This window comes from Panulirus ornatus, chromosome 33 (assembly GCF_036320965.1).
Source record: "Panulirus ornatus isolate Po-2019 chromosome 33, ASM3632096v1, whole genome shotgun sequence".
NCBI classification, from domain to species: Eukaryota; Metazoa; Arthropoda; class Malacostraca; order Decapoda; family Palinuridae; genus Panulirus; species Panulirus ornatus.
The window spans coordinates 23,163,708-23,182,684 of NC_092256.1; the positions used below are offsets into that span (position 1 = coordinate 23,163,708).

The following is an 18,977-nucleotide window of genomic DNA, read 5'->3' on the forward strand; positions in this document are numbered from 1 at the left end:
GCAGGCCAGCACGGGAATATCGCATTTACGTCCCAGCGACTTAATGTGGATCCGCCCGGCCGCACGAGACAGTCAAGAACGGCGAGTTCAACGCGAGGCAAAACCGGCTCTCCGACGGGAGGCCGTAAAGGTCAAGGAGAGATGGAGTAGATGAAGATGTCACTGAGGGACCACCCAGATCGCAGCCTCCCAGCGCTACACCGCGGATACTCACACACACACAAAAAAAAAATCCTGGTAAGCATTTCATAAGTGCGAGGCATGGACGACCCCAGCCTCGGTCGCAGCTTTTATGTATAAATTAGTCCGTCGAAAAACCAGTAGGATTCATCTGGTCTGTGTTCAGGGAGGTTGGGGGGGGGGGGGGGGGTTCCCACGACGAGAAAAGCGAATCATTTTTTTTTCTTCCCCTAAAACCATAGCAGTTGGGTCTGGCAGTATTAAGGGTAAGGTGTAGTAACTTGGTGTGGGGTAGAAATTTTTTTTTTTCAGCGATGTACTCTCTCTCTCTCTCTCTCTCTCTCTCTCTCTCTCTCTCTCTCTCTCTCTCTCTCTCTCTCTCTCTCTCTCTCTCTCTCTCTCTCGGCCAGATCATGACTCACACTCTGCTCGCATTTAACAACACCCGTTTATAGCGACCGTCACATATACGCTGCTGTGTAGCGCTCACCACAGACGCTGGCTTCGCAGGGAACAGGTAGTTCAGTGTTGTGAAAATATTGGAGACGAGAGCTCAGCATCTCGACAAATGAAGGGTGTGTGCGCTCGTGAACCACCCACAAGGGGGGTCCCTCAGCCTATATGTGCGTATGGAAGGGCAACGCGTCGCCCTCCACCCCGAGATAAAAGGAAGAGGATCGCAGGGTATGATTTAAATGGCAAGGAGAGACATGTCTTCGGAGGCAGATCAGGGGAATGATTGGAATGGTTTGGATTTCTCTCAATAGGTCTTGATTCACCTCTTCCTTCTACGACCTAAGTCATCGGTGACGGTATGGTGGCCGGGCGCTGGCAGACTTCTCGCTCTCCGTGTATGTTTACTTTCTACAATTCGGAGCCTTCTTGACAATGAGCCTCGGGAGTTGCCTCTTGCATGTTATATTTAGAGAAAAAGGAAACACGCTTATAACAGAGTTTCTGTCAGTTGGGTCCAAGGCGCCGAGTCCGCCTGCCTTGGTGTAGCGCCCTAGTCACATTTCGTATTGTATTATGAGTGAGGGAAGACGGCGTAGGGGTGCGGTACTTGGTGTCCTCCCCAGCCTCCCTGCTGTGGGGTGAACATGAGATGAGGAGACGCAATGCCCCACAAGCCCAACCCTCTTTTCGAGCGACGATAATTTAGGAATTATCGTAGCTCTGGCGGTGCCACTTGGGTGGCCCGCACTCAGGCGGCCCCGTTGCCATGACGACGGACGACAGCCAATGGGCGCATCAGGAGGGAGGGATTTACTCGGGCTCCGCCCCCAGCCATTGGGGCACAACACAACGTTGTGCGGCGAAATCGTTTAGTTGACGCATGTTGCTCTGGTGGTATGGATTGTCGTGCTAGCGGAGGTTATGAGTGCAGTGTAGTGAGAGTGGCAGGTGTCATGTGGCAGGGATGGGGGCCGCCGCCCCCTATGCAATAACCCGCTGGCCCACTGTGTCTGGTGGGGGTCCAGCCGCAGCAGACGCGGCTCTGCAGTGAATTGTGTAGTGTGACATGGCCATCGCCGTGCGAGGCGAAGAAAGTGTTGGTGAGGGCGGTGTGTGGGCGTCCGGGGCCCGCCCGCATGAAGACTTGTGCACTAGAACTAGCTGGGCAGACGCCCGCACCGCCCTCGCCCATATTAACAAGGTAAGTCCTCCCCTGACCCCCTTAATGTCGTCCGACAACCCCAGACGCCACACGGCCAGATCACCGACCTGAAGTGCCTCTCAGAGGTCACTGGTCCTGGTATTCGTGTAGAGTAGACTCAGTAGGAGTTCCAGGCTCCTGAAGAAGGCCACGGGGAATCCCTAGGGCGCCCCTGAACCTCACTATAGTTCCTCGTTTGACCCCGGGGATGCTGCGAGGCCAGCCAGCCCTCCGCACTCTCTCCCTCTCGAAGGCTCGCGTTGTGGCGCCAGGCTCGCTGCCCGCCCGCCACCACCACCACCACCACTACCACTACGCGCACAGACGCACACACACACACAAACTCACACACACACACCCTCACGCACGTTGGCCCGACATTCACGCACACGCGCTCGCGAGAATATCAATCGGGTTCATGTTCTCTCATTCTGAGGGAGTATCATTCATCCTCATGCACCCTCCCCCCTGACTGAGGATCGCTCAGAGTGAATTTAAAGCTGTCATGTTAGACGTTTGGTTTTACGACTGTGTGGAAGGTATGATCATAGCTGTATCCTAACATTTATACCTTGTGTTTTATGTAAGGTTTTGGGAACCTTTATGCCATTAATAGGTTACGTTACCATGACGTTACAGCTGTTACCTGCGCCATTGTCACAACACACTAATCGCCACTGCCACACACCCTATCCCCAGAACCAGGACCTTTAGATAAAGAACGTTCATTTGACCAACACCAGGTGATCTGAGCCAAACATGCTCCGCCATCCGCCCTACCGCTGCTCCTAAGTCTTATACCTGTCATTGAAGTGTAATGTTAAAGTATATAAGTGTCACAACTGTGTGAACATCACTAAGACTGCTTAAAGATTTGACCACAAGAATACTTCAGTTCCATATTTGCTATGTGTGTGAGCTGACATGCTCAGGGTATATGTTGGTTGGTGTATGATACAGGTACACCGAGAGGAAGACGAATGCAGTGGATTCAGATGTTTGTTTAAGATTAGATTCTAAGATCACGGCAGGTGAAGTTCTGTTCCTTTATTTGGGAGTCAGAGTACACGAGCGTGTGACGCTGGACGTAGATTCAGTTGATGTACCGAGATGTACTATCATGTACCGAGATGTACTATCATGCACTGAGATGTACTATCATGTACTGAGATGTACTATCATGTACTGAGATGTACTATCATGTACTGAGATGTACTATCATGTACTGAGATGTACTATCATGTACCGAGATGTACTATCATGTACCGAGATGTACTATCATGTACTGAGATGTACTATCATGAACTGAGATGTACTGTCATGTACTGAGATGTACTATCATGTACTGAGATGTACTATCATGAACTGAGATGTACTATCATGTACTGAGATGTACTATCATGCACTGAGATGTACTATCATGTACTGAGATGTACTATCATGTACCGAGATGTACTATCATGCACTGAGATGTACTATCATGTACTGAGATGTACTATCATGTACTGAGATGTACTATCATGTACCGAGATGTACTATCATGTACCGAGATGTACTATCATGTACCGAGATGTACTATCATGCACCGAGATGTACTATCATGTACTGAGATGTACTATCTTGCACTGAGATGTACTATCATGTACTGAGATGTACTATCATGCACCGAGATGTACTATCATGTACTGAGATGTACTATCATGTACTGAGATGTACTATCATGCACTGAGATGTACTATCATGTACCGAGATGTACTATCATGTACTGAGATGTACTATCATGCACCGAGATGTACTATCATGTACTGAGATGTACTATCATGCACCGAGATGTACTGTCATGTACTGAGATGTACTATCATGCACCGAGATGTACTATCATGTACTGAGATGTACTACTGAGATGTACTATCATGTACTGAGATGTACTAAAGCATCTAGACTTAACGTGAAGAGTCAGTCTCTCCTCAGGGCTGTCGTGTTACTACCTCCACAGGCACCAACCAACAATGTACAACAAGGTTTGGGCACTGGAGAGGTGTGGGTGGTGATGGGGGTCGTCATCTCCAGTGTAGCATGAATGGTAAGAATCTCCATCCCGAGTGTTACTCTCGATATACCACATGACTCCATCACTGTCTCGTCTCCCACAATATCTCGACACCACCATCACTCTAATACCACCACTACCACCACCGTAGTAGTACCACCGTTGCCACTGCCACTACCCATGATCTCACTGCCACCACCTCAGTAGCTCCACTACCCTCTCCGTCACCCATGTCACCGTTACTACTTCCATCATCATTACTATCACCATTACTCTTACCCTTCTTGCCACCATTACCACCATCATCATCATCGCCACTGCCATTACCAGTACCGCCTTCATTGCCACTCTCCTGACCACCTTCAGGCTCCCAAGACCACCAGCACCCAGGTCACATGTGGTGGTCGTCAGCTTCACCAGGACAGAGCACCAGTACCGTCCTCCTCCTGCTTGTGGGGCATCGAGAGAGTCGTCGTTACATTGGCAGACTTGGTGGCGGCTCGTGGAGCTGCAGCGTTGGACCACCCGGCACTCTGTGAGGGGAAGGATGAACTTTCGTCTGGTGGTGTGTATGAAGAAGTGTTCTGCCCCCGTCCTCTGAGGAGGTTTAATAATGGTTTTAACCTGTGTGTTGTTCATTGCTGGTTTTAGTAGAGTTCATTACTTACCGACTAGATTTTGTCATCTAGCTGGTCTTGCGTGTAGCAAGAGGGAATGAAAGAGGAGCACACACTTGTGTATGTGTGCTTACGACTGCGCGTGGCTCTGCCTGGACAAGCTTGTCTTTTAAGAGTATTGTTGCTGTCGTTAGCAGTCCTACATGTCCGTAGGTTCATATAATTTTCAGCTGGTGGATCACTGGCAGATCCTTTCCTTCCAGACACTGGCAGATCCCCTCCTCCCAGACACTAGCAGATCCCCTCCTCCCAGACACTAGCAGATCCCCTCCTCCCAGACACTAGCAGATCCCCTCCTTCCAGACACTGGCAGGTCCCCTCCTCCCAGACACTAGCAGATCCCCTCCTCCCAGACACTGGCAGATCCCCTCCTTCCAGTCACCAGCAGGTTATTTCCTTCATGTCACTGTCAGATCCCTACCTCCCAGTCACTTGCAGATCCCCTCCTTCCAGTCCTCGAAAATTTCCTCATTCCTGACACCCAGAGATCTCCCCACCTTCCAGGCTCTGGCAGATCACTTTCCAGTCAGAGACTGGTAGAGCCCGTCCTTCTGGTCACCGGTAGATCCCCCTCTTCCAGTCACTGGTAGATTTATGCCATCCAGCCGGTGTCAGCTCACTCTCTAGTTATTAGGAGATCCTCCCCTGCCAAACGGGCTGACATGATATGTTCCGGTCACTGGCCGGTATATTATTCCTTCCAGTCGGTGTCAGTCAGATCACCATCCAGTTATTGGCAGCCTAGCGAGTGATCGTCCCGGGAAGTCTGGTGTGGTGGCAACATGGCGCGTGTATGGGTTGGAGGGCTGGGACACAGCCGTTCCCGCAACGGATCAATAAATATGATTTTTAGCAGCATCCTGGTGGGGTCTGGTGCACCCTCAGGGGTTCTGGTATTCCTAGATGGCTATTATAGGTTTTGGCTGGTGTCGGCGTGGAGTGAGGAGTCCTGGTGGATCGTACCTTGTTCTTGTGTGTTTACAAATAGAGGTGGGTTCCGGGAGGTAGTGATGGATATCCTTGCGTCCGAGTATGTTGAGGTAGATGGCTGGATGGTAACGTACCTTTATTGGTTGTGGTTGGTGGGGATGGTTGCTGACGAGATGCAAGAGTTTCTGTAGGTGTTGACTGGCTCTCATGGTCTCTAGATGTACTTACGGGCCCAGATATGTTCCCGGTGGCCATGGCGGGTCGTAAAGGGTCTTAGATCATACGAGGTATGGGTTCTGGTGCCGCTTGCTTGAGGGACGTACGGGTATCGGGGAGTTCAGCTGGGATACTGCAGTGTCACCAGAACCCATGATAACAACAGGTCAGCCAGGCAACTAGTCTTGTGCCATAGAAAGTATAGTCTTTTATGGCTTCTCCTCCACATCATAATTTCCCTGGCCCTGCGTTAAGTTTAGCTTCATCCGCTGTGTTCTCACATTCGTATGTGTCGTACAGCTCCTCTCTTAGTTCTGATACCTTTGTCCTCCCTCCTCCCTCTTTATAGCGTTAGAGCTTCTCCCCTCCTTCCCCCCTCCTATTGGGCGTCATCAAGCCTTCTCCCCCCCTCATCGCTACCCTCTCTGTGATGCCATTTTGAACTTCCCGCCCTCCCTCTTTTGTATGAGGCCGTGGCTCGCCTCTGAGTCCACGATTCTCCTCTTTAGGGAGGTCAGATTTTTACCCCTGTGTGGCTGTGGTGCCGACCTCAACATTTTCCCTGCAGCTCGTGTATCGTCCTGGCTGCAGGTCTTGATTAGATGGATGTGGTGACGGACCGGGAGCAGGTGGCCCGTCGAACCTCCGTCGTCATCAAGCGGCTTCAGCGTTTGATAGCGTCGCACGCCGCGCCCCTCTCCACGTCCCCTCCTTCCCTCCCCCCGTCTCTCCCTGTGCTTTGTCCCTCAGATATTATTAATGACCCATATTTTCTTCGTTTTTTGAGAGTTTCCCTTTGCTGCTGCTGTTAGATCGTTGTCGCCTGGTGTCGTCCCCCTCGCTGGGTGCTGGTCTTCAGTTCATGCTGTGTTCTTCTGCAGATGAATATATAGAACTGTGATCATGAGCGTTCTTTAGCTGAACTAATCTGGTCTGACACAGACCACTTGGTTTGGCCTGCCCTGCCTTTGACACCGCGTGTGGCTGGCCTGCCCACTGTGACATCTGGTGTGGCTGGCCAGCCCCCTGATACCGTGTGTGGATGGTGAACCTTGATCTGAAGATGAATGGCTTAGGTTGTGGAGGTAATAAAGGCCAGAACGTTGGAAGATTTCAGACTTTGAGCAGGACACTTTATAAATGAGAATGGCCGGATGTATACACTTGCTGCTGCGTGTGGGCCGGTAATGCCTGCCATAGACACCTGTATTCTTATTTTCTAGTCTTCCACTGCCGTATGCTGACCACTGTTGCCTTACCGTCCTGCCCAGGAGAATCCTTGTGTATCGTCTCGTAATACAACTTGTATTTCCAACAATATTCTCTTGAATCGATCTAGTGTACTGATAATTTTCCTGATCACTGTATCTGGTGTTGGATGGTACATTCCTTAAGACAGCCTTGTATTTACTGCTCCGGAGAGTCTTTTCCAATCATTGTTACCTCCAGTGGAACCTTATTTACTCATATATCTTCTTGAACTGACCTGTTTTATCCTGCCGTCTCCAGCGGCACTATCCAAGTGGGAGTAATGTTAACATTCGTTCATAAGGAGTTGTCTTCCCTGTCCTGCTGTTTAATGTTGGATAAGGGTATTAACTTGTAAACTTCCCATCAGAGAAAACCATAGTAGCAGAAAGACGTAGATACCCGTCTTGATACCAGGGAATAGGATTTGATCCTCGGCGTCTCCGTGATGATGAATATGATAACGTCCTAATGTGTGCGGTCGCTACTCTCGTCTTCCACCTTATTGATGCCGCGAAAGACGATCACAGACGAAGGTTTTCCTGCAGCGTCAAGTTCAGTTCAACACATCAGCGTATTAATCTTATAATATTAATATCCCCTTCCCTCGACAAATGTAACTATAATGACCGTAAAGAGATAATTCACCATAATAGAATTTAATTTGCTCTGTGTTAGTTTTAGAATTATCTTTGCGACGTTTTAATCATGGTAATGAAGATTGATGCTGGCCTGGCCGACGGATCAAACCGTAATAGCTTAGTATATATATATATATATATATATATATATATATATATATATATATATATATATATATATATATATATATATATATATATATATATATATAATGTCGGAACATACCTTTGCTTCGCGCCGCACGGGGGGGGGGGGGGGGGGGGAATGGATATACAGTATGTGTGTATGAATCATACAGATTTGTTAACTCCTTTTGTGAGAGATAGATAATTCCTCTCATTGACAGAAGCAACCAATAATTTCACCGACGTAATTAAAGGCAGGTTTTACCGAGCTTCTAAATAGGCTAAAATTATCTGTGGCGCGCCCGTGGCTGTGGCTGATGCACATGGAACTTGTTCTGTCTTTTTCTTGTGCTTCACAGAGGCTTGGTGGACAGCTACTGGTGGTAATGGTAGAGTGCTCAGCTCAAGGACAGAAGGGTGCCTATCCTAGCATTTAAGAGAAATCCGTGGTAACGTCAGGTCAAAGATCTTGTAACTTGCTGCCGTTGCGCTGCTGTACGCCGGGACGAGGCTTGTATCTTAACAGTCTGATCCACCAGGCTGTTGGTATTCTATCTAGCACAGCTGGTTTATGTATCCATTCTAGTGTCCACACTCGCTCTGCTCAGGTGGACGGGAAGCGTCGCGGACTCCCCTTCTCAGTGGCACTCTGTCGTGAGTGGGCTGCATTGTGGTCATGCGTGTAACACCTGTCATGGACCTACATCAAGCTATGGGTGTAGCGGACGTGTCACTATGTAGGGGACGTCCAGTGAGGTCCAGCCCAGGGAGGAGGCGGTAGGGTATAGTGAGTGTGCAGGGTCTGCTGTGGTCCTCCACTAAGGCTCGAGCCTCTCCGACAGGTTCTGGTTTTCGTGTAGATGTAACGGGGCCGCACGCGAGGCCTGGGTCTTGGCAGGAAATAGAAGGCAGTGGTGTTACGGCAGACACCCACACCCCCAGCAGCTCTGTCACGGCGCATCTCACCTTCAGTGTCCTCTCGTCACGTCATCATGATGAACACAAGTGCATCCTCATGTTGGATCACATGTACCTCCCACCAGCTGCTGCTGGTACGATTGTCATCCTTAAAGACTGGGGTGTTGGCTGTCATGGTCCCATCGTGACACATAGGAATGGAGAAAGGGGGAGGGAGAGTGGACAAACGGGACGGGGAATGTAATGGATGTGGCAGGTGGTGACGGTGGAAGGGGTGAGGGCGGGTTGGTGGACAGGAGGAGGGGAGAATGTGACAGGGAAGAGCGCGAGGGGAAAATGAATGTGATGATGAACGGGAGAGGAGCAAATTGAACCGTATGTCAGGGGGAGGTAAGCGGTCCCTCTTCTCTACACTTTAGCCCCGTGATACACTACCACACACACACACACACACACACACACACACACATATATATATATATATATATATATATATATATATATATATATATATATATATATATATATATATATATATATATATATATATATATATAGAGAGAGAGAGAGAGAGAGAGAGAGAGAGGTTTGAGTTGGAGCTGTTTATGTACTCTTTTATATTTAGATGGTGTGAAACTCACTTTTAAATCAGTGCGTGACAATTATGAGTGTTGGGCGGTGACAGTGTGTGTTGGTTGGGGAAGAAGAACCCTTTATGACACAAGGGGGGGTCGTCGTGGAGGCTGAAGGGTTAAGTAAGTGGATGTAGAGGGAAGGCGCCCGGCTGTGTGGTGCTGTGAGCAGGCAAGGAAGGTCTGGTGAGGAGGTAAGGAATGGTTTACTGTCTCATCTAGAACCATGATGTTTGTGATCGCCTCCGATACGTGTTGATCTTAACTGCTTTCCATTACAGGGTCGGGCGACGGGGAGTCGGGCAGCACTATGGGTACGGACGAAGCTGCAGCAGCAGCTGTTACAACTGGGGGTGTTCTGCCAGAGACATGCGGGTAAGGTGCTCTTCGTCGCCCTCCTCGTCCTGGCCACCTTCTGCGTCGGCCTCAAGAGCGCCACGCTGCTCACGGATGTACAGAAACTATGGGTCGAAGGTAAGCAATTCCGCTCTGTGTTCTCTTATTTTTCTTTTTTCAGTATTGGTGTAACATGTCTGATGTCTTGCTCTTTACCCATGTTCTCCGTGTGGGCCACGACTCACAACCTCTTCATTTAATCAGACTCATGACAGCTGTGTTCTCTCAGGCTTCTATTCAGTAGCCTGAAAACTATTTACTTGTATTAGATAATGTGTTTGTTTTATTCTGTTTTGTGTCACGTTGTGTAATATGAGGTACGCAGAGCTACAGCTGAGCTTGATCGTTTGAGATCCATGACATTAAACTTTTGCTATCGGCTCGTTCTCCGCTTGGCTCTGTAAGTTTTGATTCACTTTTTTTTTTCTTTGCTGAGTTCTTGCCTCTGGTGTGGTGAACACAAGTGCCTCTGGTGTGGCGGAGAACCTTGTGGACAGCAGCATCATGGTGCCTCTCGTCACCTAGATGGAACCATTAATCTCGTCTCAGCAGCAGAAGATGGAACATTGTTGCCTGAGGCTCATGAAGGCTGCGTGTCGCTGGCGCTCCTGGTGTTGTGCACATGAAAGAAGGACCGATGGTCGAGCAGGAAGAGAGAGGGAGGGAGAGAGAAAAAAATGATAGTAATAAGAGAACGTGTACCATGAAGGTCATATAAAAACTATAGCTGCGTTGTGGTTAGATATTTAAAGACAGCAATCGTGTGGAGCTAACCTGGCGATTTACTCTGGAGTAAAGTGATATTACGAGTAAGCTGGTGAATGAAGGTGAGGCTTGTGTTTGCTGCTGCTGCTGATCCCTCCATTCTTACGCACCTGACTGATCCTCGCTCACTGTAAACAAACCCATGTAAACATAAACTTTTTTCCTCCTACCACAGTTTCTGATGAATTTAGCTTTAGTTTTTGTCGACTTGGGTCGCCAAGGAGGGTTTGTGGGCGTTGGGGGTGGGGTTGCGTGGGGGGGATTAAAGCACGCTTTTAGGACCATTATTCACACTAATTGGTAGTTAAACGTCGCGATGATTGGCCTGTTGTTGCAACTGTTACTACGGTATGATAGTAATGGTTTAGTGATCTAATTGGTCCGCGGCTCCCTTTGCTGGACAAGAAAGTTGGACCCGGCGCTCCTTTGATGATTTGATTTATTTCTTGTGGGTTTTTGGAGGTTGTAGCGTCCTCGTCACCCAGTGAGTCTTGTTGTTATTGTATAATTGGAGGGTATTTGTAGTGGCTTAATCTCAAGTCGTTAGCTGCCCTGTTCTGTATCGTAGATCTTCTGTTTGTTGTTGAATACGCTTTATTGTTTCATAATTTGCGGATTGTATCACGATCAACGAAGGTTTACGACCACTTCTTGCCAAAGCTCTCGTAAATTAATTTCCTTGCTTGTAACTATTTCTGATGATGGTATAACTGGGGATTTATCGTCGCTTAAATGTTGCAAGTTAAGGTGGTTTCATCTTGGGAATGTGCGGAGTGGTTAGGTCATAAAGACTCTTGATTGGTGAAGACTGATCCTTTCAGAAGGCTGCCAATGGTCTGTTTACCAGTGATGATAGACTGGCACTGTTGGGAAGTGTGTAGATATCTGTAATTTGTACTGTAATTTGTACTGTAATTTGTACTGTAATTTGTACAGTACAGGGAGGAGGCTTCATACTTGGGCTTACCCTTATCTCTGCTGTCTTAAAGCTTTCTACGCTTACGTAGGGTTATCCATATTCTCGTTTTTTCTCATTACAGTGTTGAAATACTTACTTACATCTTTTTAACAAGTTTCTTGCTTGATTACATGTTATCTCTGTTTTTGCTACATCTTTTGAGGAACTGTTCAGTGTGCACGTCTTCAGTTTGCTTCAAAAACGCTTTAGTCTTGGACAACTGTAAAGCTTTAAGCTTATCCTTGTTGGTCATGTTTCTTAATTCTTCGTCCATCTTTGTCGTTCTTCACTGGACCTTTTCTGTCAGATGTTTGTGCTTAAATACCTGGTGATGTCTTCTGGGGTCTTCACTCCCCACAGCCTGGGCTGTTCGCTGACCAATCTTGAAAAGCATTTTTCTCCATTTTGGCCATATGTATGACATTAAGAATATGTTAACTGTTTCGTTATTCATGGACGTCACTACAGATGGAATCTAATATTTGCCAGCAAACAGCTGGTCTCCTGAGCTGTTCACTGAATGTGGGACTTTGGCCACAGGTTAGGGACAATGCCGATTCCTAAATCTCTCACCCAGGTTCGTGCAGCGTCTTTCATGCCAGATGATGTTCATATCGAGGACTTCTTTCACCGTTACTTGTCTTCATTACTTTACGGAGGCTGTCTGGGTTCCCTTGTCGGTTGAGTCGAACCTCCTCGTTTCACAGTTCCCGTCATGACCTTTATATCGCTAGCAGCCCAATTTAGGTGGGAGTCCATGCCTTCTGGAAGGCCATGTATAGAGATCAAGAAGATTAAAGGTCCCACAGTAAAACCCTGCAGCATTCTATCTGGGTTGGTGTCAAATGCTTTCAGGCAGTCCAAATACAAATCCCCGACCCAGCGTTCTGTTTGGTCATCCTCCACAGCTCTTCTCCCAAAGTCCCTCAGCCAGATTCGTTGCTCTTAAGCTGACGATTTAGGCCAACTCCTGGTGAACTTATAGCAAAGTTTTGGTTTCTCCTTCCCTCTGCTCAGTATTATTTTTCAGAATTCATTTGTTCATCGTTCTTATCCCTCTCCACTCGTTCCTTGACCTCGTATATCTAACAGACGCTGGCTGGCCAGGAAGGGATTGATTGGTGGCGCTGAAGAAAGGTATGATGGGGAGGGTGGGAGGGTTTGATGGTGGTGAGGGAGGGTCTGGTGGCCACGGTGGGACGACGCGACGTGGTGGTGCGTGAGGGAGGGACGGTGTGGTAGGTCTCCACGAACAGACAAGGGCTCATGGGACCCAAACCCGATCCAACGCTCTTTATTCGCGTCTCCTCATGACTTTCCTTCACCATGAGAAGTGTGTGTGTGTGTGTGTGTGTGTGTGTGTGTGTGTGCTGTTGTCATCAGCATCCAGCTTCCTTTTTTAAAAGAAAAAAGAGATCGAGGGAAGTGAGACTCGATCCACCAGATGGTGGGGTCACTGCATAGTACCACAGTGTCGCCTGGTCTCGTGCACGCAGGGAAGCGTAACTTAATTAATTTTATGTCGACATTATTTACGGCATTTGTCATCCTCTTTAACGTGTTCCAGAAGAGGATCAGACACGATGTCTCAACTGTGACGAGGCAGAGACGTAATGAGGGAAGAGATGTGGGCACACCTCCGTGGTGGGAGGGAGTGTCCCACCTCACGAGTGGTGGAACTGCAGGGATTGCTGGCGGAACTGAAGGCTGAGTGAAGGGGAGAGAGAGAGAGAGTTACCATACCTAGAGCCTCTCTCTCTCTCTCTCTCTCTCTCTCTCTCTCTCTCTCTCTCTCTCTCTCTCTCTCTCTCTCTCTCTCTCTCCCCTCGGTGTTCAGAACCAGAGAAATCCAACTCTGGGTTGGAAGGAGAGACAGTGTGCAGGAAGGGATGGGAGCCCCTCACGACACCCGATATGTGGTGTGCAACAGAGAGGCAACAGTCTGTGCCGAGGGGGGAAAGTGTGAAAAGAATCATGGCACATGAGTGTCCACAGAGCCTTCCTAATGCACCACAGTCAGCGTCGAGGTGATGGTCACGTGATCAGGAGATCATAAAATGGGCATCTAATTATGTTGTGATAGCGAGCTTGGGGTATAGGTGAAACGCAGGTCGAGTGTGATAAAAAAAAATTGGCTCGTGACGATCGCGAACACGAGAAGGATGTCTAATTAGTTGCTGCCGATCGTTAAGGCCAGACGAGTAGACCTGGATGACCTCGTTATCGGCTGGAGGAGGATTCAGCCCTCGCTTGTGGTGTAGGTTGAGGTGGCCGAGGTCAGAGGACCAGAGGGAGAATGTGTGTGAGGATAGCAAGACCCTGGGCCAGGTGAGCTGACCTCCCTCCCTACCACTATCCTCAACACCATCACTCCCTCACTCTCCCAACACCATCACTCCCTCTCTCCCCAATACCATCACTCCCTCACTCCCCCAACACCATCAGTCCCTCTCTCCCCCAACACCATCAGTCCCTCTCTCCCCCAACACCACCATTATCCTCCCCAGTAACTCCACAACACTACCATTCCTTCTCCAACACCATCACTCCCTCCCCCTCCAACACCACCACTCCCTCCCCCTCCAACACCTCCACTTCCTCACACTCCAGCGTATTTCCTCGCTACTCTCAGCTGTGTTAAGCCTACCAGACTCCTTCCTTCCCTCCCCACGTTCTCCTCAGAACTCCCCCCTCCCCTCCCCTCCCTCCCTGCGGGCGTCTGGCCCTGGTGTGGTTGGCACTGCCTTGCCCCCGGTGCCATGTGGAGGCTTGGCACGGTTAAGGCCACGCTCCCTTGGGTCCTCGTCTTGGGTGGTCCCCACTGTGTACACCGCCGAGGGATGGGAGGAGGTGGGGTGGGGGGCAGCCAGTGTATGGTATGTAGTGGAGAGAGAGAGAGAGAGAGAGAGAGAGAGAGAGAGAGAGAGAGAGAGAGAGAGAGAGAGAGAGTTCACGTTGTAAGCGTGGGCCGTTGCGTGTGATGGGCGTAAGTGAGCGTAAAACCAGTTGTGGGTGGATGGAGTGTAGCGGAACCACGACCCTCGTGTTTACAGTCAGGCTGGATCAGCTGATGCCAAACAGCTGATCCTTCCGTATCAGCTGCATGACTAACCTCCCCGGGTCGGCATAGAGGACTTGTTGGGCATGTGCCCCTCAGGAGGGGCGCGGGTCGCCCTCGCCACTCGGGCAGATGTGGCCGTAACTCAGTGAAGCGTTGGGCAAATTCGTGTGGCTGGCTATTTTGGTGTGGGCCGTGTGGTTTGTTTACGTGTGCGTGTTCCGGCGAGAGCCACGTGGTGGTGGGACCATCTGGGCGAGGGGCCCGACCTTGCTGGTGGCTCCTGACCACCCCAGGCATCACCCACCACACCACACGGGAGTTACGTAGCGTCGCTGGTGCTGGACGCAAGTCTGGTGTGCTGCTTGAGACAGCCTCACGAGTGTACACACACCAGCCCAGACAGTAGTCACACACACACACACACACACACACACACACACACACACACACACACACACACACACACACACACACACACACACTCTAATCGCACGTTCTGCTTCTTTCTCGCTTTCAATGATCCAGACTCATGCCTCTCTGTCAGCACCCCGGCTGCTGTCGCTGAGCCATTCCCAGTCTCAGCCGTCAAGAGACGTGTTCCTCCAGTGTTATGCGAGGGCATTCAGACAGCAACAGACCAACAGATCCTGACGAAGCTGTTAGTCACATGTCGTCCGTCCTGCCACCGTGTCGTGGCTTCAGATGTTGATGCGTGGGTGACACAATGTATTGTGGTGTCTTTCCTCTGGTTCTTGTGGTGAGGATTGCTCGTACTCTCGTACATACAGTGACCACAGTTATTGACCCCGGCATAACGCTCGTAGCCAGACGGTCGCTGTGTGTGGGTGTGCGTCATTAACCAGGTCTTGGTAGGTGGTTGGTGTCCACTGTCTAGGGCCTAGGGACCTGCTACCCACGCACCAGAGCCTTCCAGCCCCCTGGCCTGTGGTTTACAAGGAGAGAGAGAGAGAGAGAGAGAGAGAGAGAGAGAGAGAGAGAGAGAGAGAGAGAGAGAGAGAGAGAGAGAGAGAGAGAGCTGTGACGAAGAGGAAGGTTAAGAGTTTGGTGGGTGATGCCAGCCGGGCGATGTAAGGATGGTGTTGTGGCCCCAGGATGGTACTGTTGTTGGCCAGAAGGATGGATCACCTCGGCATGAACTCCACCATGGCCAGCGTGCGTCGTGTGGCCGCTGCACACACGGACGGAGGGAGGTGGCCTCCCACATCTGCCTGGACGTAGTTAACAGTGTCTCATGTTTGGTGTTATTCAAGAAGACTTGAGATAGTGCCAAATAAATGTGTTATTTCTGTATTCATTATTACCATCTGCCGGTGTATAAACCGTGAGAATTCTGAGATCAGTCCATGTCGACAGCTGTGGCTGATTAAGGAATCGCTCGTGGAAAAACACGACAGTGGATGACATTGACACGTCATTTTTGCACGGAATGAAGTTTAGCCAGATAACAATGTTGTGTTTTTCCCTGTGGTTGAATGAGTTTTAAATGACACGTTGTCTTTCATTCGTGTAATTCTCTATAATTCATGATATTGGTCTGGGCCGTGTGGGCTAATGAGCCCACTGAGGTACTTTTTTTTGTTTGTACTGTTGTAACACACGTTTGCCGCGATAGAGCTGTGTTGATCAACGGTGCAGTTTATCATGACAGTTTTCTGTCTTCCTTCATTTGTGTCTTCCTTCATTTGTGTCTTCCTTCATTTGTGTCTTCCTTCATGTGTGTCTTCCTTCATTTGTGTCTTCCTTCATGTGTGTCTTCCTTCATTTGTGTCTTCCTTCATTTCTGTCTTCCTTCATTTCTGTCTTCCTTCATGTGTGTCTTCCTTCATTTGTGTCTTCCTTCATTTGTGTCTTCCTTCATTTGTGTCTTCCTTCATTTGTGTCTTCCTTCATTTGTGTCTTCCTTCATTTGTGTCTTCCTTCATGTGTGTCTTCCTTCATTTGTGTCTTCCTTCATTTCTGTCTTCCTTCATTTCTGTCTTCCTTCATGTGTGTCTTCCTTCATTTCTGTCTTCCTTCATGTGTGTCTTCCTTCATTTGTGTCTTCCTTCATGTGTGTCTTCCTTCATGTGTGTCTTCCTTCATTTGTGTCTTCCTTCATGTGTGTCTTCCTTCATTTGTGTCTTCCTTCATGTGTGTCTTCCTTCATGTGTGTCTTCCTTCATTTGTGTCTTCCTTCATGTGTGTCTTCCTTCATTTGTGTCTTCCTTCATGTGTGTCTTCCTTCATTGATACATTTTCACCAGTGACGTTAATCAACACGAGAGGATGGGTTGAACGTGTGTGAACGGTCACGTAATTCAGATTTGTGTGTAGTGACCCCGCCAGATGTCGCTCCATTTTCCCGTTATGTCTCGGGTTGAGTCAGATGATAACTGAAACCTGATGGAAGTTACAAGTTGATTTCTGTTCTTTATTTCCTCAACTGAAACCTGATTTGAATTTGAGGTTGACATTTTCATGTGAGTGTTGTACTGGAACGACCCGTCCGTGTGGATGGTAGTGGTGAAATGATAAAACACAGGAAGCTACTGTCCCGTCTCCCTCCCTCCCTCCTGCATCCTGGTCTCCTGTGCCAAGCCTACTGGGGAGGGAGGGAGGGAGGTGGCCACCCTGATCGATATCACGTATCTGTAGCTCGGATGTTATCATTATCTGGTGATGCCTCGCTTCCGCTGCTTCGCAGGCCCCCCCCCCCTCCAAGCCTGGCCAGCCCACAGACAAGCTGTGTGGAGTGTGACCATACACCAGGTCACAGCGTACTGTGACCATACACCAGGTCACAGTGTAGTGTGACCATACACCAGATCACAGTGTAGTGTGACCATACACCAGGTCACAGAGTACTGTGACCATACACCAGGTCACAGCGTAGTGTGACCATACACCAGGTCACAGAGTACTGTGACCATACACCAGGTCACAGCGTAGTGTGATCATACACCAGGTCACAGCGTACTGTGACCATACACCAGGTCACAGCGTAGTGTGACCATACACCAGGTCACAGTGTAGTGTGACCATACACCAGGTCACAGCGTACTGTGACCATACACCAGGTCACAGTGTAGTGTGACCATACACCGCGTCACAGCGTAGTGTGACCATACACCAGGCCACAGCGTAGTGTGACCATATACCAGGTCACAGCGTACTGTGACCTTACACCAGGTCACAGCGTACTGTGACCATACACCAGGTCACAGCGTACTGTGACCATACACCAGGTCACAGTGTAGTGTGACCATACACCAGGTCACAGCGTACTGTGACCATACACCAGGTCACAGCGTAGTGTGACCATACACCAGGTCACAAAGTAGTGTGACCATACACCAGGTCACAGCGTACTGTGACCATACACCAGGTCACAGCGTAGTGTGACCATACACCAGGTCACAGCGTACTGTGACCATAAACCAGGTCACAGCGTAGTGTGACCATACATACACCAGGTCACAGCGTAGTGTGACCATACATACACCAGGTCACAGTGTAGTGTGACCATACACCAGGTCACAGCGTACTGTGACCATACACCAGGTCACAGCGTAGTGTGACCATACACCAGGTCACAGCGTACTGTGACCATACACCAGGTCAGTGTAGTGTGACCATACACCGCGTCACAGCGTACTGTGACCATACACCAGGTCACAGTGTAGTGTGACCATACACCAGGTCCCAGCGTACTGTGACCATTCACCAGGTCACAGCGTACTGTGACCATACGCCAGGTCACAGCGTACTGTGACCATACGCCAGGTCACAGTGTAGTGTGACCATACATCAGGTCACAGTGTAGTGTGACCATACACCGCGTCACAGCGTAGTGTGACCATACACCAGGTCACAGTGTAGTGTGACCATACGCCAGGTCACAGCGTAGTGTGACCATACACCAGGTCACAGCGTAGTGTGAGGAAAGACAAGGTCACCGTGTAGTGTGACTGGAGAGGAAATAACAGTGTGAGGATCATGGTAGTTGTGAGGCGGCCCCTCATGTATAGAGAGAGGGTGACGAGTGTGGATATGAGTGACATGAGTTACGGGGTGCTGACATGACGGAGAGTTTGTTGTTGACTCATGATACTCATGACGCAGACGTCCCTGTTGCTTCACCACCACGGGTCTGCGGATGTGGGGTATACTGACGCGCCAGACATCAAGACACACAAGGGGCTGTATCAGGGGGCGCGAGGGGGGCCTCACGGCCCACGGGGGCCACCCCAAGGGTTGTGGACAGCGAGGAAAAACATGTCCACAGTCCATTCATAGGCGTGGATGAATGGCTCGTGATAAGCCAGTATGATGTGGCACTTTTACTGGGGGACGCGACCAGCATCCCAATGATCGGGCCCGTCCACTCCCCCACACCCTGCCGCTCAGCCCTCACACCTCCTGCGGATCAGCGTGGGCATCAGGGGGGAGGTGAGGTTACTGGGCTGCTCTCCATAACGTGAGGGGTTGAGGACGCTTATTACTGGAACCCTCGGTGGGAGGA

The 18,977-nt window shown here is 49.6% G+C and overlaps 1 protein-coding gene across 1 annotated transcript in view; it reads left to right on the forward strand.

Annotated features, from left to right (window-relative positions):
* The first annotated feature begins 1,500 nt into the window (after positions 1-1,500).
* ptc (protein patched) overlaps positions 1,501-18,977 on the forward strand; it is a 123,369-nt gene continuing 105,892 nt past the window's right edge. Inside the window, exons 1-2 of the mRNA XM_071681921.1 lie at positions 1,501-1,837; positions 9,557-9,749. Of these exons, the coding sequence (XP_071538022.1) occupies positions 1,703-1,837; positions 9,557-9,749 (328 nt within the window). The 5' untranslated portion in view covers positions 1,501-1,702. The remainder of the gene's footprint in view (positions 1,838-9,556; positions 9,750-18,977) is intronic.